Source organism: Onychostruthus taczanowskii, unplaced genomic scaffold (assembly GCF_017590055.1).
Source record: "Onychostruthus taczanowskii isolate IOZ18803 unplaced genomic scaffold, ASM1759005v1 scaffold61, whole genome shotgun sequence".
Taxonomy (NCBI): Eukaryota; Metazoa; Chordata; class Aves; order Passeriformes; family Passeridae; genus Onychostruthus; species Onychostruthus taczanowskii.
In genome coordinates, this window is record NW_024503790.1 from 4,391,246 (window position 1) to 4,414,547 (window position 23,302).

Sequence of the window (23,302 nt, forward strand, 5' to 3'; positions counted from 1 at the left end):
TGGTAAGTGTTTATTTTAATGCTGCAGTATTTGTGATGAAAAGACTTTATTTTTTTGTTCTGTGAGACATTCATATAGAAATATATTTAAATGTCAATGAAACCTTTTTTTATACATCTCTGCCTACTCTGCCAGCAGTGACACAGCACCTACCACATAGTTTTTAAGTGCTAAATGAACCTGATGTTGCATTTTCTGACGTTGCATTTTCAGCTTTTAGACTTACCTAAAGCTCTCCTGCTCTGTGCAGCTCAGTTGATGGAAGGGCTGATCCACCTTCTCACCCCACAATTTTGCTCAGGCTGTGACTGAGCCAGGGCTGTTGCAGTCTGAGTTAGGGAGCAGCCCTGGTTTCCCAACACGTGGAATTCCTAACCCCTTGTTGGTTCCCATTAGCAGGAGGGATGAGGGAGGGAGTCCTGCAGCTGCCCTGAATTCCTTCACAGCAGCTGGAAGCTGAGTCTCACTAAGCTCCCCTCCCAGGGGATGTGCAGTGCTGGATTCAGGATCACCCACAAGTTCCCAGCCTGAGCCCCCTTGGTTTCTGTTCCTTTCAGTTCTCCCCGCTGGGACTAACAAGGATTGGTGGCTTTGTTCTTGCAGTGCAATTACAGCCATTCCCAAGAAACCCAATTTGTTTTTCCCTCCTTCAGCTGTGCAGTTCACAAATGGAGTGATTTCACCACCAATTTGCCCTAACACTTAAATGCCTCAGTCATCCCAGCTCTGAAGGGAAAACAGCTTAATGAGGAAGGTGTTTAACATGCAGCTGAGAAAACTGTTCCCCTGAACTTCAGCATTGTTTGAGAGCAGGAGAGTGATGCAAAACACCCTCACATCTCCCCTTGCAGGGGAGCTGGGGCTGTGCTGTGTTTGACTCATCCCTGCACTCCTTCCCTGCTCTGGAACTGATGGATTTCCACTGTCAATCCTCATTTCTTGGGCAACGAGAACAAAACATTCTCTGTCACCCACCAGAGGCCCTTATCCTGTGATGGGAAGGGACAAAGGACAAGCCCTGCCTGCCATTTCTTAGCTCAGGTGCTTCCTTGGTGGCAGGGGCTCCCTTTCTGGGCTTTGGGGTGCAGCCTGTTTGGGGTTACACAGCAGCACTGTCACTTCTGATCCAGGAATTACCTTCCCAGGGACCAGCCCCTCCTGCTCAGGGTGAGGCTATTCATAGCTGCAAGGCTTAAGCTGCTGTTGCTGATTACAAGAGACAGACAAGAGCTTTAATGTTCCACGACTGTTCCTCACACAGGAATTAGTAGCAGAGGCTTCACATTAACCTGTCCCCAGTCACTTCCTCCTACAGGCCTTGATGGACTTACAGGGTGAACTTCAAACCTAACCATGGATCCACCATCCTGGCCAGCTCTGCTCCAGTTTGTCCATTTGTCACAGTTCCACTCTAGCCCTTATCCATTTAAATTCTTCCAAGCCACTTAATTTCCTTGTGTCTGCAGCTCCACCACCACTCCAGAAGTGATGTGTGTGTGTGTAATTAGCAAACTAACACTCTAGACTAGCAGAAAAACATCTTCCTACGCTGATACAGCTCCTAGGACGTGGCACAACCCTAACACAGCAAAAGCTCCTCAAGCATTTGCCTTCCCTGACGTCTCCTGGCTTTGTCTGGCGGCTCCTTTTATGCGTAGACGAGTGCAGATTTCTTCTGTGAAAACAGAGCAGCAAGATTTCTGAAAGAGAAGGGGGGAGACAAGGCTGTGGGTGGGTTGTTCTGTGGATCCATCTTTTCCATGGGCACGTTGGGAGGGCTGGTGCCCTCCAGGAGCACCAAGGGGCACGCTGGCACACTGGTGCAGTTTCACTCTGTGTGTGTTTGCCTTGTGTTATGACTAAAGGACAGCCACCACTGGGAGTAAACTCATTAAGGATCATTTACTGTCCTCTCTAACACCCAGGGCAGTGGAATGCAATTTGGCTGCCTTGGGAGTTCAGGTTATGTTACTTAATTTTTTTTCTTTTTGGGTGGGGGGGAAAGGGGTGCAAGGGGTTTATTTTATTCCTATATATTATATTTATGCCGTTCAGGCTACAAACCCATCCCACAGCCCAAGCTGTGAAATTTTGGCACTTTAAGGAGTAACTGCATAGCCTCCCCTCACCCCCTCACAGCTTTCCTTAGAAAACCAAGAGCAGGGTGGAAATGCTGGTGCATGAGGGACACAGGGGACAGGACAAGATGCAGGGCCCACTTCGGTGAAAGGAGGGACACAGGGGACAGGACAGGATTAAATGCAGGAGCCAGGGCCCACCTTGGGGAAAGGAGAGACATAGGGAAGCAGGACAAGGTGCAGGGCCCACCTTGGTGGAAGGGGGGACATGGAGAGGCAGGATGGGGCTCAGAGCAGGAGCCAGGGCCCACCTTGGTGGAAGGAGGGACACAGGACAAGGTGCAGGGCTCACCTTGGAGGAAGGAGGGACACAGGGATGCAGGATGGGGCTCAGAGCAGGAGTCAGGCCCACCATGGTAGAAGGAGGGACACAGGGATACAGGACAAGGTGCAGGGCCCACCTTGGTGGAAGGAAGGACATAGGGGGCGGGACAGGACCTGGAGCAGGAGCCAGGGTCCACCTGGGTGGAAGGAGGGTCACAGGAGGCGGGATGGGGCTCAGAGCAGGAGCCAAGGCATATGTTGTTGGAAGGAGGGACACGGGGCAGGACAGGAGCAGGAGCCAGGGCCCACCTTGGAGAAAGAAGGGACACTGGGGGCAGGACAGGAGCAGGAGCCAGGGCCCACCTTGGAGGAAGAAGGGATACTGGGGGCAGGACAGGAGCAGGAGCCAGGGCCCACCTTGGGGGAAGAAGGGATACTGGGGGCAGGAGCAGGAGCAGGAGCCAGGGCCCACCTTGGCGTGCGCGGCCGCGCGGCGGCTGCTGCTGGAGAGCTCGGCCAGGGCGGCGAGGATGCCGAGGGCGAGGCCGATGCCCAGGGTGAGGAAGAGCCCCCCCAGCGCCGGCGGCTCCAGCGGCCCCCAGCGCTCCCGGCTCTGCCGCAGGCAGCTGCTCTCCCACCACTTGTTCCTCAGGTAGTCCAGGTCGCCCGACTCGCGCAGCTTGAGCACGGCGATGGACAGAGGCTTGGTCCAGGGGGATGCTGGGCATTGGGAGAGGAGAGAGGGGAGGATGGGAGAGCTCCCAGCCATGGTTTAGTTAAATGTTGTTCAAGGGGTCAGAGGTGTCACCGAACACAGCCCCGCCTGCCAAAGGCTTTTCCTGGCTAACACTGATCCTGCCCTGGCCACAGAGGGTGGTTACACCCGGAGGATAAGGGCAGAGTGAAGGTGCTTTGGGAAGAACATGAGCAGAGTGTCCCCTGCTCATTGCATTAGGGGACCCGCATTCCTGGGGCCAAGGCCACCAGAGATGGAATATTTGCGCACTAGAGTCCAAAGTGAGAGCCAGTGTTAATTCCCCACAGAGCAGTGACCCCACCACGCAGGTTTTCACTCTGGTCGCCCTGACAGCAGTGGTGGCTCCGGCCCGTTGCTGTCCCAGGGAGGAGTGGGGCAGCAGAGGGGACAGGGACTCACCCTGGGTGGTGGCGATGCCGAAGCCGCGGGCCCCGATGACCTCGGGGGCCCTGATGAGGTTGCAGTGGCGGGCGGCCGCCAGGTCCTGCGAGATGGACTCGCCGATGAAGGCGTAGTTGGAGTCCATCACGCGCTGCACGGCCTCCTGGTAGGTCTTGACCAGCACGTGCTCCCTCCTCTTCTCCATGTACTCATAGATCATCTGGTGGATGGGGTTCTTGGAGTTCTGCAGCCCAGAAATCCAAGTGTCAAACTCAAATGTCAAACCCAAGTGTGAAAAAATCCAAGTGTCAAACTCAAGGGTTTGACAACCACCAAAAAAATTAAAATCTGCCTGTATGTTCAAGGGTTGTAAAACAGTTTGGAGAAGAAGAGCATTTAAACCATGTGTGAAGCCCTGCAAGCACAGATTGTCCCCAACACTGGGGACAAGCATCACACAGGGTACAAGTGTCACCTGCTGCCTGAGGTACACAAGGACAGCCCCTGCAGAGTACAGAGATTTTTAAAGGAGAATTCAAAATAAAATAAGAATTCTGTGCCTGCTTTCCTGTGAGAAGAGGTGGAGGAAGGGCTGAACAGAACAATAATTGTATATTTGAAGTATTCCAGGAAAACTGAGGGAGTCAACAGTGACTAGGGTGCTGTAGGCGTTGTAAGGCCTGAGCTGTGAGACTCAGCCCCAGCTCAGCAGTCCTGCAGCCCTGGGTGTGGGCACAAGGAGATTCTCTGCACCTTGAAGTAGTAGAAAGTCGAGGAGCCCTCCAGTGTCCCAAACTCCAGGTTCCTTTGCTTGACCAGGTCCTCGAAGGTCTGGATGGGGAGCTGCTCGCTGCCGGAGCTCAGCAGGGCCGTGAAGTTGGCGATGTAGGCGGCCAGCAGGGCCAGGGTGAAGAGCCACCAGACCACAGCAATGACCCTCACCGAGAGTGCCTGGGGCCTGGGGGTGGCACCTGCACCACAGGGAGCCAATAAATCACCATAAATCACACCGGAGGGGACGTGGGGCCAGAGACACACCGAGAACTGCAGATGCAGCAGACTGAGTTACAGACTTCACTTTAAATAAAGGCAAACTGCAGACCCTGCCCTGCAGCTGCACAGAGCCTGAGCCTGGAGGGCCCCTCTGTGCTGGTCTGGGCAGCAGCAGTGGCACAAAGCTGCACAAAAAAATCCTCTGTACAAAGCAGCCCTCCCTGCTCAGCTGGGCATTGCCCCAAGCAGTGATTGCCCAGAGCAGAAAATGTTCCCCAGCCAGAGTCAACCACTTGCACAAGCCCAGCAGGTCTGTACTCAGACCTTCCCAAACTGGTTTAGTACTCCAAGTGTCCCTGCTAAGACAGCTTTTCATCCCAGGGTCACAGAAGGAGGTGGGTGCACCATCATCTTAAAAACCTCACTGCTCCCAGAGCTGCCCTGGTGCATCCTCCCAGCTCACCTTGCAGGGCCAGTGCTCCTGCCCCAAACCAGAGGCTGTTCAGGAAGGTGAAGTGGTTCTCTTCACTCTTTGGCTCGTTCCATTCACAGGGGCTCAGTCTGTGGGAAAATGACAGGATAAAGCCAGACATTCAGGGGGGAAAAAATAAAAATAATCCCCATCAAGAGATCAGGTATTCTTCATGGGAAGGTCCCACTCATAATGCTGGCTTAATCTGACAGGGTTTAAGCTTTCTTAGCCATTGTACTAGAGCTGTGCAGGAGGTTCCTCAGAGCAAAAAGCTCTGGGACTTCCTAATTTTTTCATAGGTGAGAAAGGCACTGACTTGAACACAATCTGTGAAACAAATGCATTTGTACCTGGCGACAAGGAAGAGGCAGAAGCACGTGAGCAGGTAAGCAAATAGAAGAGCTGTCCAGGTCTCCTTGCTGAAAGGAGACAGGAAGTGGAAGAAGGACATGTCCTGGGAGGCCGTGTCCTTGCGGAGCAGGATCCCAATCCCAGTCTGCAGGAAGGGCGTGGTGAAGGACACCACCTCCTCCCTGGCTGAAGTGACAGTCAGTGGAGCCACTGCAATGTCAGCTTCCTGCCAAGGAGATAAAAACCAATCAGCCACCAGCCCAGGGAACATTTCTATCCCTCAAATATTTCTGTCCCTCAAGCAGGTGCTTCCCTAGCTGAGTGGGTGGGTGCTCTGTTATTACAGATCTCCATTATTAAACTTAGAATTTCCTAATATTTTACTAGATATGCTTTTTTGTAACTTAGAGAGTTATTTTAGACAAGCATTAATACACAAACCATTATTCTATTTGTCCTTACTTTTCTACTTCTTATAAAATTTTTCCACTGACAAATCTTACAGTTACAGATTAGAGCTTAGCTCTAATCATAGTTCTACTGGCTCTAAAACCTGCCTTTTGCAGCTTTCCCAAAACCCCCTAATTTTACAGATTCCTATAGAAATGCATCACATCTCCAGGTCAACAGCCTTGGGACATAAACCCCAAGGAACAGGACAGTTTTCCCATGGGAATCACTGGAATGGAATTCCACCCAGTGGAATCATTCACAGCGAGGTGCTGGTTGGTATCTGGTTTCCTTCTGCAGCAGGAGCTAGGCTAGGTTTACTCCAGAAGAAAATGCTTCTCCTGTCTGACTCTGGCTGAGAGCTGGGCACAGACTGAGCTCAGAGGGGCAAAGAGCTTGAAGTGCTCCCCACAGGTGACAGAACATCAACCATGGGGAGTGCACCTGATGGGCTGAAATGTGCATGAAGAGCCTGGGCATTGCCAATCTGACTGAGATGAGTCTCAGGTGACAGAACATCAACCATGGGGAATGCACCTGATGGGGTGAAATGTGCATGAAGAGCCTGGGCCTTGCCAATCTGACTGAGATGAGTCTCAGGTGACAGAACATCAGCCACAGGGAGTGCACCTGATGGGGTGAAATGCACATAAAGTGCCTGGGCATTGCTTATCTGACTGAAATGGGTCCCACCCAGGGGTTAAACTCAGGGTAGGTTTTGCCAAGGTGTCTGCACAGTCTCGCAGGCTGCAGAGAAACACTGAGACAGACAAGTGGAAGTGCCTGGCTGTAGCAGGGCTTTCCTGCTGTGGCTGTGTCTCCTTGTATTTCCATCCCTGCAGGCCAAACCCAGCTCCCAGTCTCGCTGCTCATCCCTCCTCCTCTCCAGGTGTAGCAGCCTGAATTGCTGCTGGCACAGTCCAGGGTAAGGAAGCAAAAAGGAGCTTTGCACGACATCCACAGACATCCACTCGCAGCAGCCTGAATTGCTGCCAGCACGGTCCAGGAAAAGGGAGCAAAAACAACCTCTGCACCATCCAGGCAGCACAACTCCGAGCTCCTCCATCCCTAAGGAATCCCAGCAGCTGCTCCTGCCCCTGCAGGGTGGGGGGAGAGCAGCCTGGGCCTTACCCTCCTGAGGATCTCTCCGATCATGCCGCTCCAGTTGCCGCCGGCCGCCACGGCGCCGTACTGGCCGTCGCCCACCACCCTGACGCGGTACTGGAAGCGCAGCATCCCCGCCAGGGCTGCCAGCAGCTCCATGCAGTACCCCTCCAGCTCTGCTCCCCTCACCATCACGTAGGGATCCTCCTGGGAGGGACGGACACACAGCCAGATCAGCCCAGGGGGGGTTAAACCCGGCCGTGGCAAACCCGCGCCGTTATTCCTCTCCACTTTTGGTTTTCCCCTTTTTTTTTCGTTTTTTTAAAATTTCTTTTATTATTATCTATATTAATATTTATTATTATTATTATTATTATTATTATTATTATTATTATTATTATTATTGTTATTATTATTATTATTATTTATTATTATTATTGATATCAACATTTTCCAGGATTTTTTCCCCCAAAAAAATTTCCAAATTTCTGAAGTTTCCCGGAATTCCAGCAGGGCTGGGGAAGGATTTTTTTTTTTATTTGGGGATTTTTGGGATGTGAAATCCATGGAAATTCCCAGGGCTGCCTCAAACCGGGGGGTTCTCATCACAGCCCCCCCAAAAAAATTCCAGAATTCCCGACATTCCCGGAATTCCCAAAAATTCCCAACCCCCCCCCCCCCCCCCTGCTGTGAATAGGTTCCAGAATTCCCGACATTCCCGGAATTCCCAAAAATTCCCAACCCCCCCCCCCTCCTTTAGTGCAATTGGGCTCCTGACATGGTTTTGGGTGGGAAAAGGGAAATTATCCCGAAAAAAAGTTGGGAATTCTGGAGGCAAAACATTCTGGAAAGTTGCTATCAATAAAATTCCTTGTTTCCAGACTGGGAAGATATTCCCTGGAGACATGAACCACCCGCAGGGCAGCTGCATCCTGCAGGTCACAGGTAGCACAGGAATATGTGAAAATATCTTCTCAGCCTAAAACCAAATATTTTCATTTTGGCCCAGCAAAGCCTCAGGTGATGCACACGACAGGATCGGAAAATTCACTGCTGCAGCTTCTCCTGCTTGTCTGGAGCACCTGGTGATGCATTTGGGGGATTTTATCCCTGGGTTTGTCCCTGTGTGACCTTTACAAACAGCACTCAGGGGACTGAGCCCCTCAGGTACAGCCCAGCAGAGAGACCTGGTTGCCCCCCCAGAGCACTGACACAGCCCTGAGCCCCCAGTGACACCCCCCAAATCCTCCCTGTGCCCACTGCAGGCACCTGCCACCTCCACAGCCCTGAGCCAGCCCCCAAAACCCTGCCAGGAGCAGGGACATCGCTGTGAAAGCCAGCCCAAAACCCCCCCTGCACATCAATAAAATAAATGAAATAAACGCAAGGCGCAGCTCCAGCTGCTCCCTGCCACTGGCACGGCCTTACCAGGATGGTTGTGACAGTCAGGGTTGGAAGTCCCTCTCCTGCTCCCCGGGGATCTGTGCCCTGCCAAGCAGAAATTGAGGAACTCCTGGATTTCAAAGTGCCAGCATGGCCCCACCAGGCTGGGCCCTACTTTGGGGTGACCTGGGAGGTTTAGGGGGTTAAACCGGCCCTAAACCTGCTAATAATAATGAATAAATCACAGCGTTTCACTTCATTGCCTGGTGCAAACAAAAATCACTGCAAATGCTGCTGCACATCTTCAGATGGTGTGTACAGCCTCCCCAAGGGACCAATTCCTGCTGCAGACAAAAGAATTAGCAGCCAATTAAGGTCTCATTAGAGAGCAATTCCAGGAGACACAGAACAGTTGGAAACCTGAGAGGAGGAGGAGGAGAGGAAAACTGGATTAATTTCTGGAAGTTAAAGATAAATCTTCCAATTTTACAGTCACCCACTCGAGAGGATTCCTCATCAAAGCCACTTCAGGAAAATTGTAGCTTTTTCTAGTGAAGTGTCAGATTCTGTGAGGTTTGTTGGTCTTAAATGTATCTGCTTATTGGAAAATTGCAGGGTGATTTTTTTCTAGACAGAGAGAGGATGTGTGTGTGAATATATAAATATATGTATGCAGTACAAAATGTGCAAAAGAAACCTCTGTCCTTCCAGGAGCCAAAGGATCTTGGTTTAATTCTCTCTGTGCAATGGAAGGGTTTGAGGGATGAATTTGAGTGGAAAGCTGTGATCACAAGTTCCCCAACTCTAACAGCCATGAAGAGAGGGCTACTGGCAGGTTCTTCCCTGGGGCACAACTGAATTTTGAGCTCTGGACAAAAAATGCAGTCAAAAAAAACCCCACAAAAACAAACAAAGGAAAACAGCACAAAGACACAGCCAGCCATGAACAGTGTACTTAAAATAATAACTCTTTAAAGACGAAAATCTTTTACATTCTGATCACTATTTCTGAATTAAATATGTAAGATCATATGCCCCACACCTTCATTAGTGGCTCTGCACTAATGAACTCAGACATACCTTACCCACAGCATCATCATTCCTCCCAGCTCCTGGAAAAACACAACAAAATCAGATTTGTGTGGGGCTTGTATTCACAGCTCCTCATTTCACAGTGCACTGAGATCGTCAGAACCATCACCCCCAACTCCCAAATTCCTTTTGTTTCCTCCCCCAGGACACAAAAGGAGGCAGAAACAGCAGAGAGGGGCTGCAGGAGGTTCTAATGTCACTTAATGATGTCCCTCACCCTCTGAGGGACTCCTGCACAGCCAGTCCATCCCTGAGGAGAGGCAGCACCAGCTCTTCTTCCTCACACAGCCCAGACCTTCCCTCTGTCCTGCCAAGCCCCATCCTCCCCTGAGGAGAAGCCAAAATTTCCTCACCACCCACTTCCCAGACACTGTTTTTTCTTACCCTTCCTTTCCCCTACTGCTGGCAGGCTCTGCATCTGAGATGCAGAATTAAAACCACAATTTTGTCAATATATTGCTTATTAATTGCTTGGGACTATTTTTCTAGAATCTGCTGAGCATTGCTCTTTGGACTCAGAGAATTCACAGCACAAAAGCCAAAAATCCCTCAAGATAAACCAAAAAAATGCAGGATGTTTTCACTCTTTCAAGCAAAAGCTGTGAGTTTTTCTCTAAATATAACAGCATATTCATTCATTATGTATTTATTTTTCCTTCTTTGGTGTTGCATTTTCTGGCCTTGTGCTGAACTCCACATTATTGTAAAACAAAACCTGTTTTTTCCCTCTCCACTACACTTCTCCATGGGGGCTGGAAATCTCCACAAAGGAGTTCTCTTGTCTCCCTTTAGAAACCCTTTAAAGCCAGCAGCAGCTTTTGGAGGCCCCGTGGGGTTCCTTGGAAGGCAGCAGAGCCTTCAGAGGGCTCCCAGCTCAAAGCCCCTTTGTGAGCCCTCCTGAAAGGCCCAGGGGTGATGGGGCTGCAGCACCAACCCCAGGTCATGGCAGGGACACTGCCCAGCACCAAGGCTTCTGCTGGGAATTCTCCTGGGAACCCTGGGAATCCTCCTGGGAATCCTCCTGGGAGGCTGCAGCAGCGCAGGACAAAGGGAAGGGCTCATCCCTCCCTTCCCCATAGGTTGTTGGTTGCAGGAAGAGACTGTGGCTGTAAAAAAATCAGCTTTTTCTTTGCTCCTGCTACCCTGAGCTTGCCCAGCCTTCCAAAGGGAGGCTCCTGGGGAAGAGGCTCCTGGCACTGGTCAGGACTGGCCACCTCCCCTCAGTTTTCTCCCCCATCCTCAGCACACCTTGCTGCAGCTCGAGGGACCATAAACTCACAGAAGTGCAGCTTTAACCACAGTAACCACAACTAAACCCACCCTTTTTCTTGGCTTTTTTCATCTTCCCCCATCTCTGTCATCTGGTTTTCAACTGTAGCAGCAAAGGCACTTGGGGACATCAAAGGCACTTGGGGACACCAAAGGCACTTGGTGGCAGCACTCACAAAGTCCCAGCCACCAGGTGAGCCCTGGGGCATCTCTTAATAACCCATTTGAAAGCAAATTCTGAGATTAGGACAAAATCCTGCAAGCACTGGCAGGTAAAACCGAAGGAATGAATGATCTGAAGAAGAATAAAACCAGGTTTGTGTGCAGCCAAAGCTTCTGGATCCTTTTCCTCACCTGCCTGGCTTGATTCCCTCAGGAGCAGCAGGGCTGTAAGCACACAGATTGTGAAGTGAAGTGATTTATCCATTGGAGCAGAAACTCCTGCTGCTCTACAGGAACCTTCCTGCTGGAGGTGAAAGGCAAGCAGTTAAAGCTGGTTCTGCAGTTCCTCATCACTGGGTGAGATCACTTTGTCCTGGATTTTCTGCTCCTTTTTCTGTGGAGCCACAATTCCAAACCAAGCCTCCAGCTGAAAACAGTCACTGCTGAGCTCACCCAGAGCAAACACTAAAGAAAGGCTCTGGTGAAGTCCCCACTGCAGGAAAAAGGATGTGACAAACCTAAAAAAAGGGATTTACCCACTGGTGGTTCTCTCCCTGTGGGTTCCCCCCCGGGAAAGGGCAGGAGAGGAAGCAGCAGCAATATTTTAATGGTATTTGTTGCCCAACAAGATACAGGACAGCATTACACCAGAAATGATAAAAAATAAATTTAAAATGCCCAGGAAAACTTACCATTTATGAGAGTGTGTAGGCAAAAATACTACACATGGCATTACTTGTGGCTGACTGATGCTCAGAAAACACTGGATTTCATGACCTTACCTCATCAGTTTTTAGGAAATTTCCCAATCCAGCATCCTATGAAAACTCCCAGCATTACAGCTCAGCACTTTCCCTCACTCATTTTCCCTAATGAGAGAAATAACTAAAACCTCCACAGAAGGTTCTTTCCAGATTAAATTTCTATGCTGATTTTGTTGTTGCTGCTGTTAAAAAATTCTGCCAAATGGGAAAATGTTGCTCCTTGTGAAGGATCCCAGAGGAGAGGGCTGAGATCTGAGCTGTACATCAGCCAACACTTGTGGGAAATTGATTTGTAAAGAACTCTCAAAACCAGATAGAAAGCTTATACAGTCTTGTACATCTGTATGCAAATACTGAGATGAGGTGTGCTGATTTAGGAAGGCCATGGAATAGAGATGACATTGCTGAGAGAGAGGTTGAACTAGAAAAAAATTTCAACAAGTTTCAACATATGGCTTTGCAAAAAAAAAAGATATTTTAGAGAATTAGAGCTGTGAAAGATGCACTGTATCGTAACCAGGAAATAGGTTGGCTTCTGATGGAATGGCATTGAGTTTTACATCTCTTGTGTCTCACAAGAGACTGATAATGGAATAAAAACTTTTAAAACACCTCTCAGTTGCCCCATGTCTGTGAAAGCGGAGAAAACCAACAAACACTGACTTTATTCTACAACTACTTTCTAAACAAAGTAGCTGCTGCTCTTGGCTGTTGCCAGAGCAGCACAAAAACTGAGCAGCTGCATCAACCATGGGGGGAAAAAAAAAGGGAAAGAAGCAGCTCAGGCTGAGCCAGGGAGGAGCTGTGCTTTTCCTGGTAAGTTTAGCCTCTAAATTCCTGTTCTTTTTCCCTTACAATTTGGTACATGCAACAAAAATAATCTTTGTGATGATTTCAAGTGGCGTCCTGTGAAAAAACCCAAAGTGATCAGAGCTGGTATTGCTGGCATCACCTTGAACAGAAAGTTGTTAAACACGCTGCTGATCTAAGAGCACAGACAGGGTGCAAATCTGGGTTAAAAAGCCAGGAAGGAGCCGGTGGCAGCAGGCTTTGCCCCTTGCCAGAAGCAGAGCACGAATTGAAGGCAGTTTCTCACTTACAGAGACTCCCTTGGGCCGTCTGTCTGTCTGTCCGTCCGTCCGGGAGCTGCTCGGGATACCCGGCAGAGCAGTGAGCATCCCGCAGGTTTGGGCATCCCGTGCTGGGTTAAATACCCGGGAGAGGAGGAGGAGGAGGAGGAGGAGGAGGAGTGGCCTCTGAGTGTGCAGCTGGACCAGGGGACACCTGGGGCTTCGGGGAAGGAGGCCACCCCAAAGGACAGCCTTTGGAAGCTGCTGGGTCCACAGCTGGATGCTGCACCAGGACTCACAAAATTCTCTCTCTGTCCTGTGGTGTTGCTGTAAAATTCCTCCCTTTGGAGCTGTCCCCAGCAGCTGTGCCCATTTTCCTGCCTGTTGACCGCACAGACAAAATCAGCTTTGAAAGACACAATTGAATGTTCATTATCAGTGCTCATGAAGGCCGGGCTGGAGGAACAGAGCCCAAAATCCCACATCCAGCCATGTCCAATATGCTGCTCGTGATCTGGAGACTTTGGATTTCAGATCTTACCATTTAATGAACTGAATCCACATCCAGGAGTCCCAGGATGCACAGGAAAAGCAGAAGAATGAAGAGCAAAACTGTGACCTTCTGCTGACTTAAATTCCAAATAATTCTTAAATGCTGGAATAAAATCCACTTATAGGATTAAATAAATACACGATGAATGATCAGTCTTATGTAGTGTCACAAAACAAGCTGTAAAAATGGTTGGTACTAATCTGGAAGCAAGAGGGAAAATTTCACATGTACCCTAATGATTTAAATCCAAACTCTGTTGGTTAAAAGTCTGAATGAAGGTAAATGTTTTAAAGTGCTCCATGACGCTGCCTCCTGTGAGGTGCATTAATTTAACGAGTGTTGCTTAATCAATTAAAGATGAAAATAATCTGATTGTGAGACTCAGTCTTTGAGAAGACACAAATAGGCCTTTTAAACATTAACTTTCCAAAGCTGTAAAGTTGCATGTACTTGCCATTAAAGCTACAAAAGCATTAAAGTTACAAAAGCAGCGGCTCCCTGCAGCTTTTCAGCCCGAAATTAAAGTATTACACGAATGATTTTTCATCCAGAGAATGTTAATGAAATTTGCTTTGTGCTGGGACACACTGGGAGGCTCCTCTTGGCAGATCACACGTTCTGCTGCAGCTTCACCTCCTTCCCTCCAGAGCCTGCAGTGATGCTGTGGGGTCACTTTGGTGCACATCCCAAAGCTCTGCTGCACAAAGCTGCCCTGGGATCTGCAGGATCTGAGTCCTGCAGACAAGCCGTGCAGATCTGAGCCAGCCTGGAAAACTGAGGGAATATTTTCAGACAAAACGTGAGGGAGAGCATCTGAAAAGATTTAATCAGGAAATTTAACCCCTCCAGCCCCATCGCCGTGTCATGGTGATAACACAGTCAGCCTTACATTTTGATAGCTCAGAGTTTAAATTTTGTTGCTGTTTTGGTATCTCAGAGTTTAAGTTCTTGTGGGCAAGTGATACTAAAATTAGTACCAAGAGCCCCTTCCCAGCTCCACAAGTGACAGCCCTTCCAGGAGGAGTGTGAAGGCAGTAAAATCCACTTTCACTGTGCACTTTGCTGGGACAGGAATAGAAGTGATTTTTCAATCAAGTGACAGGTGAAGTGCAAAACTGTGCTGCAGCATTTTCAGCCAGACTTTAAACCACCTCAGTGATGAAACAGGGCCATCTGTGTTACTTGTACAGCTGCTCCAGGATGGATCAGCTCCTTCTGTTTGTTTGGCTACTAATTCCACCAGTTGCCCCAGAATTTTCATCCTGCCCCAGCTCCTGTGCTGTGTCTCACACCACACAATGTCAGTCTCTGCTAATCCTTGCACAAGTTTCGGAGGACCTGAGAAAATCTGAGTGGGTTTGCACTGGCTACTTCTCTGAAAAAGAGCAAAATTAAATGTTATCCACAAAGGAAGCTGAAAAACAAAGCAGATAGAATGAACCATGTTTGTGTATCACAAACCCCAGTGTTGTGTTACAGCTAAAGAGTCACCAGCTGGGAGGTTAAATATGTTTATTTTAGTAGTGTAAGGTGGTTTTACAAACAAATTTTTAAATTTTGCAATATACACAAAAGAATCATTACAAAGGCAAAATATCCTCTCAATAATAGGGACTCTATGCAGTCTGAAATAAAATTAAACCTCTGTTTCTCTTTAAAATGCATCTCAGTAAACATTCTTCTCCATCATTGATAAACTGTACATCTATAATAAATGACATCATAACTGGGGACAGGGGGGACACATGACAACATCCCTAAAAATAAAAAGTAAAAAAAAGGGAGGAGGAAGAATTATTACTCTGTTTATGTTGTTATTTAATTCTAAATATGTCCATCTAAAAAAATTAAATATCTCTTTTTTTTTTTTTAACATATCATTGAAAATTTTGCATGGCAGTGCAATACAGAAATAGTAAAATTCATCCAAAAAGTGCTATGTACAGCAGCATTGTTAAAATACCATAAGAAGGGACAGTGCTGTTTCAAGAAAAGACTAACATGCTTCGTAGCCATTTCTGAAGTAAAGTCAGAAGATATTTCTATTTTTAGCCATTCCCTTCTCTCTCCTGTCTCAATTCTCTCAGACAATGCCTTGAGACAAGGAGCAGTCACAGTTCAGGTTCAGGGTGTGCATGTGTACATACATGTGCAGACACATCTTTGCATACACACAGGTGTATATATATAGATATTTATATATATATAGATATATAAACAGGCTGGGTTTATAAAAGCATTGCTTTGGAACAAGAGAGCTTTTCTTCAAAGAGAAAATATGGATTTTCACTGAAATAAGCAGGTCCACGATGGAAGATGGACTATATCTACTACATTATTAATTCACACCTTCAGAGGCCTCAAACTCTTCCAGAAAATAAAATGTGATTTTAAGTCCAGCCTCCTTACACAGATCCATGATTTGTAAGAGAAAAATTCACCTTAGCCGTCATTAGCATCACATTTAGCTGTTACACATCAAGGTTACTATTGTCAGAAGAATTATTGAAATTAGTAAAGACCAAGAGCAAACTGCAAACGCAAGAAGTGGTCACACACAAAGGAGGCCAAATCGGAGGCTGGGCAAAGCGCAATTAAAAATGAATCCTCATCTATTCCCTTGGAGTCGAGGTATCAAGCACCCTTGGCTCAAGGGAAGGCCAGGAAGCGCAGGACCCTTTGGGCCTCTCAGGTGTTTTGCTGTGACAGGAGTGCAAGCAGCGCCCAGCGCTGCCAGGGTCACAGTTTGAGCATGAAGAACACCTCGGTGTCCGCCGCGCAGTCGGGCTGGGCTTTGGGCGAGGCCGCCAGGGCCGTGTGGGCAGCGAGGTCGGTGCAGCCGGCCCTGCCCACGCTGCAGGCGCCCTCGGGGTTGCCCCTCTCCTCGATGGGGCTGCCCCCGAGCTGTGCCCGGCCCTGCAGGCGCTGCCTCTCCTGGGCCTGCCGCGCTCTGTTGGCGATGTAGCGCACGCGGCTCTGGCTGCGCGACGACGAGCGGCGCAGCAGCCCCACGCTCTCGCCCTCCTCCTCCGACTCGCTGGGCTCCAGGCTGATGGGGGAGGTGATGTCGTTTTCCTGCTGGAAGGCTGTCAGCTTCTTCAGCTGCTCAGTCAGTTCGTCCCGGGATTTGGCCGAGGGCCGCAGGCCGGAGGGGCGGCGCTGCTCCCGCATGGAGCGGGTGACGAAGCTCCTGCTGATGCTGCGGTATTTGCTTTCAAAAGTGCACACGATGTCATCAGAGGTAAGGTCCCCGAGGCTTTTCGACTTTGTCTGGTTATTCCCAACCATGTCATGCGCTTTGGATTTGTTAGAGGACTGCCTGAGACTCTCCATGTAGAGCCTGCTCCAGGTGTGCCTTCTAGGAATGGACGAGAAGGCGTCCTGAGGGCTCCTGGCCAGGGGCCGGGGGCACAGCTCGTCGGCCGGCAGCTGGCCAGACCTCAGGTTGGGGTTGGACTTGCTCTTGCTGACCATTGGCATCTCGTTGCTGCAGGTGGTGGCGGAGCGCGGGCGCATGCCCTTCCTGATGGCCAGGGGCTCCAGGCTGTCCTGGCGCATGCCCAGGTCCGGGAGGCTTTTGCGAGCCAGGCTGGGGAGGGACAGGTCGATGACGGTGTCGTTGGAGGACATGCTGGACGAGGAGGACATGCTGTCACGGTGGCTGCCGCAGTCCAGCTTGCTCCAGATCCGGTCGTTGACAGTGGCATCAAAGTACACTTCAGCTGCTGGAGACTGGCTGCTCGGAATTTTTATTGAGGCTGAGGAGTCTGGTGTCTTCAGTCCTTCACTCTTTGCCCTTCTCGCCAACGTGTAAGAGCTCGTCTGGGAAACAGAGACAGGGAGAGCCTGTGCAGCCCAAGCTTTCTGGAGAGAATCTGCCTGTGGGCTGTTACTGACTCTGCTTTGCTGGGGTGGAACAGCTGCAGCACCTGGGTTTTGCCCTTTGGATTCAGAGGTGCTTTTCGTGTCTGCTGATACCTCACCTGGTTGGTTTTGCTTCTGGCAGTTTCCTATAGGTTGGCCAGCACCGTGATCTGCTGCCTCTACCAGCCTGGCTTTATGGGGATGTGCTGCTGATCCACCTTGATCTTCAGCCTCACTGCACTGTGTCCAGCCATTTCCTTCTGTGGGACATCCTGCCACGCTTGTCCTCTCATCCTCTGGGGCTGCTAAACTTGTGTCAGCTGCTCCTGGGACATCCTGCCCTTGGTTTTCTGCAGCCAGGTTGGTTCCTTGTTCTCTGGAGGGTAGGGGCTCTTGAGGCTGGTTGGGTGTTCTGCTTCCCTCTGATGGAGCTTCTGTGGAATGGTCAGAGCCAGATCCTTCCTCAAAGTCACTGTAAGGGGTAACGGGCAGGGGGAAGAGAAGGCTGCACTGATGGCTGTCACTGGCAAGGACAGGCTCTTCTGTGATCGTTTCTAGGCTGCATAAAGAAGTGACTGACCTCTGCATTGAGAAGTGGCAGATGTCTGCTTGGGAGGCATGAAAAGAAAAAGAAAGAAACAAGAAAAACAGAGATACAGGGTTAGTTATCTCTTACAAATTACAGCTGAGCTAAGATTCATTCCTTATGTGTTACCATTTTGTTCTCAAGGTACAAGTTGCCCATGTTAGTCATGATTTTTAAAATAACTTGTGATTTCAAATGCCTGGCCAAAGGCAGCAAAACATTTTGCACATTCAGTTTTAGCTGCGCAAAGCCCTGTTGCTTCAAGAAATCTCAGTCCATGCACAGCAGCACCATGTGACTCTTCTGGTTTTCTTATCAAACAACAACAGTACCCAGCAATTTTTTGCCCTTTGTGTCCCCTTTTGTAAACCAGCTTTTCTTCCTCCACCATCCAGCACCACTTGGTTTTCAGTTTTCCTTCCTTCCAGCACTCAAACAGGTCAGGGTATCAGAGCACAACCAGAGCATGTACAATGATCAAACACCAGTTTGACCAGAGATGTGATCCCAATGACCAACCACTCAGAAGAGAAGCAGCACAGGACTTGTGGAGCAGATTACAAATGATCTGCAGACAGTGGAATGTTGGCAATGGGACTTTTAGAAACAAAACAAAAGCTTTAAACAGACTTTGTTCTTCCTAAAAAAAACTTGGTAATTTCTATTTCAAAAAAAGCTCTGCAGACAGATGGGTCATGAACAGCAGGATGTGAGTGCAGCCCTGGAGAATCACTACAGCCACCAATTACCTGGAGAAAATGCTCCATTCTCTGCAATGTTTATCACCTGCACCCCCGGAGCCAAAGCAATCATGCCAAAAAGATTATTTCCCATATCTCCAAGGCACAGTGCAGACATGCATTCCAGAACTAACAAAGCACCACCAAGGCAGACCACGACCTCAAGGATACAGGAGCAGGTAATTACAGGGCAGCAAACAGGCAAAAATCAGGACTACAGGCAACAAGGTGCTCGAATCAGGGACACTCAGCAGACATTACCTTTGACTTGCTTGTCCTTTCAGTTCTTAACTAGAGAGAGAGAGTGTGCATGTAGAATAATAGGACAGAACAGAGGAAAAATCCAATTAATGTAGGGAAGGCAGGTGCAGATAACAGGATAAATTAGTGCTGAGGGAGGGAAAGGAGACATACAGGAATAGTCACACATGATTGTAGGATCCTAAGAATTTCTGACCAACCAGAGCACTCAATGGAGTCCACACATGGACAGATATTAAATTCTTTTTTTTTTTTTTTATCATAGGATGAAAATATTTGTTAGTGTTGAAGGAACACACTCCACTGGACAGGGGAATGGAATCACAGAATCATGGAATCACAGAAGGGTTTGTGATGTGAAGGACCCCAGAAATCATCAAGTACCCTCATATAGGCAAGGACACCTTCCAGGTTGCTCAAAGGAATCTGGACTCCTCCAAAGCCCTATCCTAATGGGAAACATCACTCCCAGACCTTGGCACCAGGATTTCCAGCCCAGTGCAGAACTCAGGGGTGGGAGCAGCTCTGCCCTGTCCTGCATTAGCTGGGGGTGCTGGAAGGGAACCAGGCACCTGTGCCCATCACCCAACTCCAACATCCCATATCCCAACTCCAACATCCCATAATCCAACTCCAATACCCCACAACCCAACTCCAACATGCCATAACCCAACTCCAACATCCCAAAACCCAAATCCAACATTCCAGACTCTCAGTGCCTGGAAGAGTGTCAGGAAGGGCCCAGATCTGATCAGATTATGAACTCTCCTCCTGCCCATCCAGCAGCATAGATTGAGACACATTGGGAAGGGAAATCCCTGGCAAATGTCATTCTGGGCCAGCTATAGTAATAATAAATATTATTAAAATATTATTGTTAAATATATATATTTATATTTTCTTATATTTGATATATTTATAATTTTAATATATTTTACATTAATATAATATTATTGTTATATATATTTATATAATATAAATAATTGTAATTCAATATATTTATTTAATATGTAATGAAGGGCCAGCTATAGTTTCCTGCCTTATCCCAGGGGCACTTCCCCCAGCAGAATGCCAATTCCCAAGTGCAGCCATGGAGCTGGTTTCCCTGGTTTCCTGGCCCAAGGCATGGCCTTGCAGGAGGATGGGAAAGGGAGCTGTTTGTGCAAACAGAGGGGCTGTCACTGGACCAGCAGCAGCCAGTCCAAGGCACCATTTCACCTTTTTAAGGGTTTGCTGATTCCATGCTTGGGAAGTCAGTTGGATTTAATCAAATTTCAAGCATATCACAATATTTGTTTAGTGACTTGGGGGGCTGGCAGGGGAGCTGGCACTGATAATGGGAAATGGTTTCATATGTCACAGTACTCAGAGTTTGTGAAAAGCCCAATGCCAATAATTTAGGCATAGAAAGAGTTCTGCTGCTTTGGATTAACTGCAAGTCACGGGAACCAGCAAATTTCTCCCCTCCCATTGTCCTGGTATTTTCCTAAAAGCCTGAAGCAGATATTGGAAAAATATGTTTAAAAAAAATAGCATAAAAAAATAGAAGGAAAATTTCAGACACCCAACCAGATAAAATTGGTCAAATAAATAAAATGTTTCAAATTTCTGTATGAGGCTTTCAAAGAATCCCACTATAGGTGGGCACTCAGAATCTGTTATTAAGAAAGGGATTACATCTTAGGAAAAACACCAAAATCACTTCATTGTTCCTGAGAATATAATCATCAGTGTCCAGATTTCTTGGACAATTAACAAGGAGGGTGAGGATTTGAAGAGGAGCTCCTGCAGCCACAGCCAAAAGCTGTATTTCCTACTTTCTCCTTACAGTTCCGTGAAGCAGAAAATTCTTATAAAAATCTCTTTCCTTCTGTCCCATTCCTGCCAAATCAGGAGGAAAAATGCCATTTTTCTTACTAGAAGATACCCTTTGATTGCCTCTGCTTTGAGTTCCCATCTCTACAAACCCCCAGTTCATGGCACAGGCGCAGCCACACAGTCCCAGTGTGAAACAACCACAAAATGCTGCAGCTTTAGGAACTTTCCTCTAAGTGGGAACGTTTTGGGGTGCAGTGGGGAATGCCAGCAGTGCCCCAGGCTGGCTGATGCCAGGGAGCAGCAGATCACACACTCTGCTGCTCTCTGCAGCTCTGCCCTCAGGCTACCAACATCACAGCAGAAAGGTTTGCACACACATTTAGGAGCAGAATGGGCTGCTGTGTTTATAAAATACACCTCCTGAACAGAGCAGAGAAATCCATACAGTAATTCCTGGACTGACAGCAGTGATTTTCATCTTTGAGGAGGGAACAGGTTTACTGTTATCTGAGAGCACATTAGACATCGTTCCTGATGTGGTTATCCCTCAGTGGAACACAAAGGCTGATGATGGAAATATTGTTTGTTGATGTGGGTTTTCCATATTCAATCTCACTTAATGCTCTGGTTTGGATCTTAAAATTTACTTAGTATCATACCACATTCACTAAGAAAATCAAGGAAACAAAAAGCCCTGAACAAACAACCCCAACATTTATGGACTACTGACAGTGCCACTACTGCAGATGGTTAACTAGGCACGGCAAGGACTAAGCTAAACCAGACACGTCTACAAAAAAGAAAATAAAAATATTTATGCAGACTTTTTTCCTTCTGTCATTGCCAAAATTAAAAAAAAAAAAAAGACCTCTTGACAGCCAAACAACATAGAGGAGCTTCTAAGTAAGGATGCTATGCAGAAGCTGGGACAATGATGTGATCTACAGCAGAGAAGGGTGAAGAAAATCTGGTCTTACCAGTAAAGAATATAGGGGATTTACTTCGAATTTCCTCCAATTTTTGAACGAACAAGGCGTTCATTTCCCTCTGTAGGGTGCCCACTTGCCTTCGAGAAGGTTCAGACCAGTGCTTGGGGAACTCTGGGCTTCCAAGGCTCTCTAGACTGCTGGAGTTGGAGGATATGGAGCCATTGCTGGCTGCAACCAAGTTGACAGTGCTTCCATATTTGCCACCTGACTGGCAGTGCCAGCGCTGCCGGGAATGAGCCTTCATCCCGTGGCACTTAGAGTCACCACTCGTCTTCCCTGGGCTCACAAAAGACTGGGTGCTCCTCCTCGGGTCACCTGCGGGTCCAGGGCTGCTGCAGGGCTGCAAATCTGAGTGTGGCCTGGGCTGCCCTCTGACCACCCAGGTGTGCAGCTCTACCCTCTCCTCTGCACTGCTGCCCTGCCCGGGGTGCAGGGGCTCTCTAGCAATGGGCCTGCCAGGGTGGTCACTCCAGGGCCCCTCTGGGTCAGGGCTCTCCTTGGAGCCAATCATGCATTTCATGCAGTTGGTGGCCATGCCGATCCTGCCCGAGCTGTTGATGGCACAGCGGGCGAAGACGCTTGGCTTCTCTCCCTGGGGCTCCTGCAGCCTCACCCTGTGTGCCCTGGGCAAGGGCTCACTGAAGGGAGCCCCGGGGTGGGCACAGCTCTGCCCTGGCCCCTGGGGACAGCCCTGGGCCTTACCTTTCAAGGCCTTGCCAGGTGCCTCCCCAGCGGCACCGTCGCGGGGAGCTGGGGACGGGGAAGCGCTTTCTGGCTCTTGCACAAAGCGAGGCTGGGAGGCAGCTTCCACTTCCCGCCCTTCTCCAGCCCCTGCAGAGCTGCTGTCCTTTGTGTCAAAAGCAATTTCTGGAAAGCCTTTCTTGTTCTTCTTCTGGCTCTTGGTGGGTGCGCTGGCCGTCCGTCTCAGGATGTGGCTGCTAAAGGAATGTTTGCGATGGAGCTGCCCAGCAGCATGACTGTCCAGAGAGGCCTGCTTTGGATTTCTGAGAAACAGCCCTTTTAGACCTAGAGCTTGTTTGGCCTGCAAAAGAAACGAGAAAAGAATAAAAATATAAAAAAGTCCCTTATAAAAAAAAATGCAAGGCTCTTCCTCTGGGCACAGGAACTCATGAACAAATGATCGTTCACATGCAGCCTCCTGCTATATTCCTGCCATCAGCAGGAGAACTAACCCAGAAATAGGACAGGCATTAAAAATGAAAAAAAAAGAAATCACTAACAGCAGCCTTGCAAAATAACACATCTCTTTTTTTTTTTTTTTCTCAGCTCTGTTTTTAGATAACATTTTCCAGCCACACTTATCTCTGTATTTGTCATCATTTTCTTTCTAGCATGTAACTACTTACAACATCTACATAAACATTAGAGCTACTGAAAAGACAAAAAAAAAAAAAAAAAAGGAAATATTTCTGTCTACAAGGCTTTCATTCTGAAAGCTGAAGAGTTTCTCAGTTTCACCCAAAGCAGATGTATTTAAAGTTCTTGCTGTAAATGAATTTTCTAGGAACTGCTGGGAAATAAACACTGACCATAAAATAAAATATTTTTTCAATATAAAGGAGATCTACACTTGAATTGAATTGAGCTGTCAGGAATAGCAGTTAACTAGACACACACAAAAGATCATTGAGTATTTCAAATTTCTACCTGTGTGATTACATTTTGGTAATTTTTCCTACCATACAACACTTATCCCAAGACACTGGTGTATGTGTTCAGCACTGAGGAAACACACTACAAACAAGGGAAGTTAGTGTCATATTACAGTTCTCCATAGTCTTCAGTAGTTATTTAAGCATTCAACACATAAATTCACCATC

The 23,302-nt window shown here is 48.3% G+C and overlaps 2 protein-coding genes across 2 annotated transcripts in view; both read right to left on the reverse strand.

Annotated features, from left to right (window-relative positions):
* Positions 1 to 90: 90 nt before the first annotated feature.
* On the reverse strand, positions 91 to 12,729 carry LOC121343876 (probable glutamate receptor). The gene is made up of 11 exons (XM_041419394.1): positions 12,681 to 12,729; positions 11,009 to 11,117; positions 9,374 to 9,405; positions 8,339 to 8,398; positions 6,938 to 7,117; positions 5,356 to 5,582; positions 4,997 to 5,094; positions 4,294 to 4,511; positions 3,559 to 3,784; positions 2,875 to 3,122; positions 91 to 1,700 (listed from the first exon to the last, which is right to left on the reverse strand). The coding sequence occupies exons 2-11, from the start codon at positions 11,079 to 11,081 to the stop codon at positions 1,599 to 1,601; spliced, it is 1,464 nt and encodes a 487-aa protein (XP_041275328.1). The 5' UTR covers positions 11,082 to 11,117; positions 12,681 to 12,729; the 3' UTR covers positions 91 to 1,598.
* A 3,199-nt stretch (positions 12,730 to 15,928) lies between these two features.
* Positions 15,929 to 23,302, reverse strand: part of PLCH2 (phospholipase C eta 2) — a 64,859-nt gene continuing 57,485 nt past the window's right edge. The window contains exons 21-22 of the mRNA XM_041419648.1: positions 21,450 to 22,503; positions 15,929 to 17,672 (exon numbers count right to left, since the gene is read on the reverse strand). Of these exons, the coding sequence (XP_041275582.1) occupies positions 15,943 to 17,672; positions 21,450 to 22,503 (2,784 nt within the window). The 3' untranslated portion in view covers positions 15,929 to 15,942. The remainder of the gene's footprint in view (positions 17,673 to 21,449; positions 22,504 to 23,302) is intronic.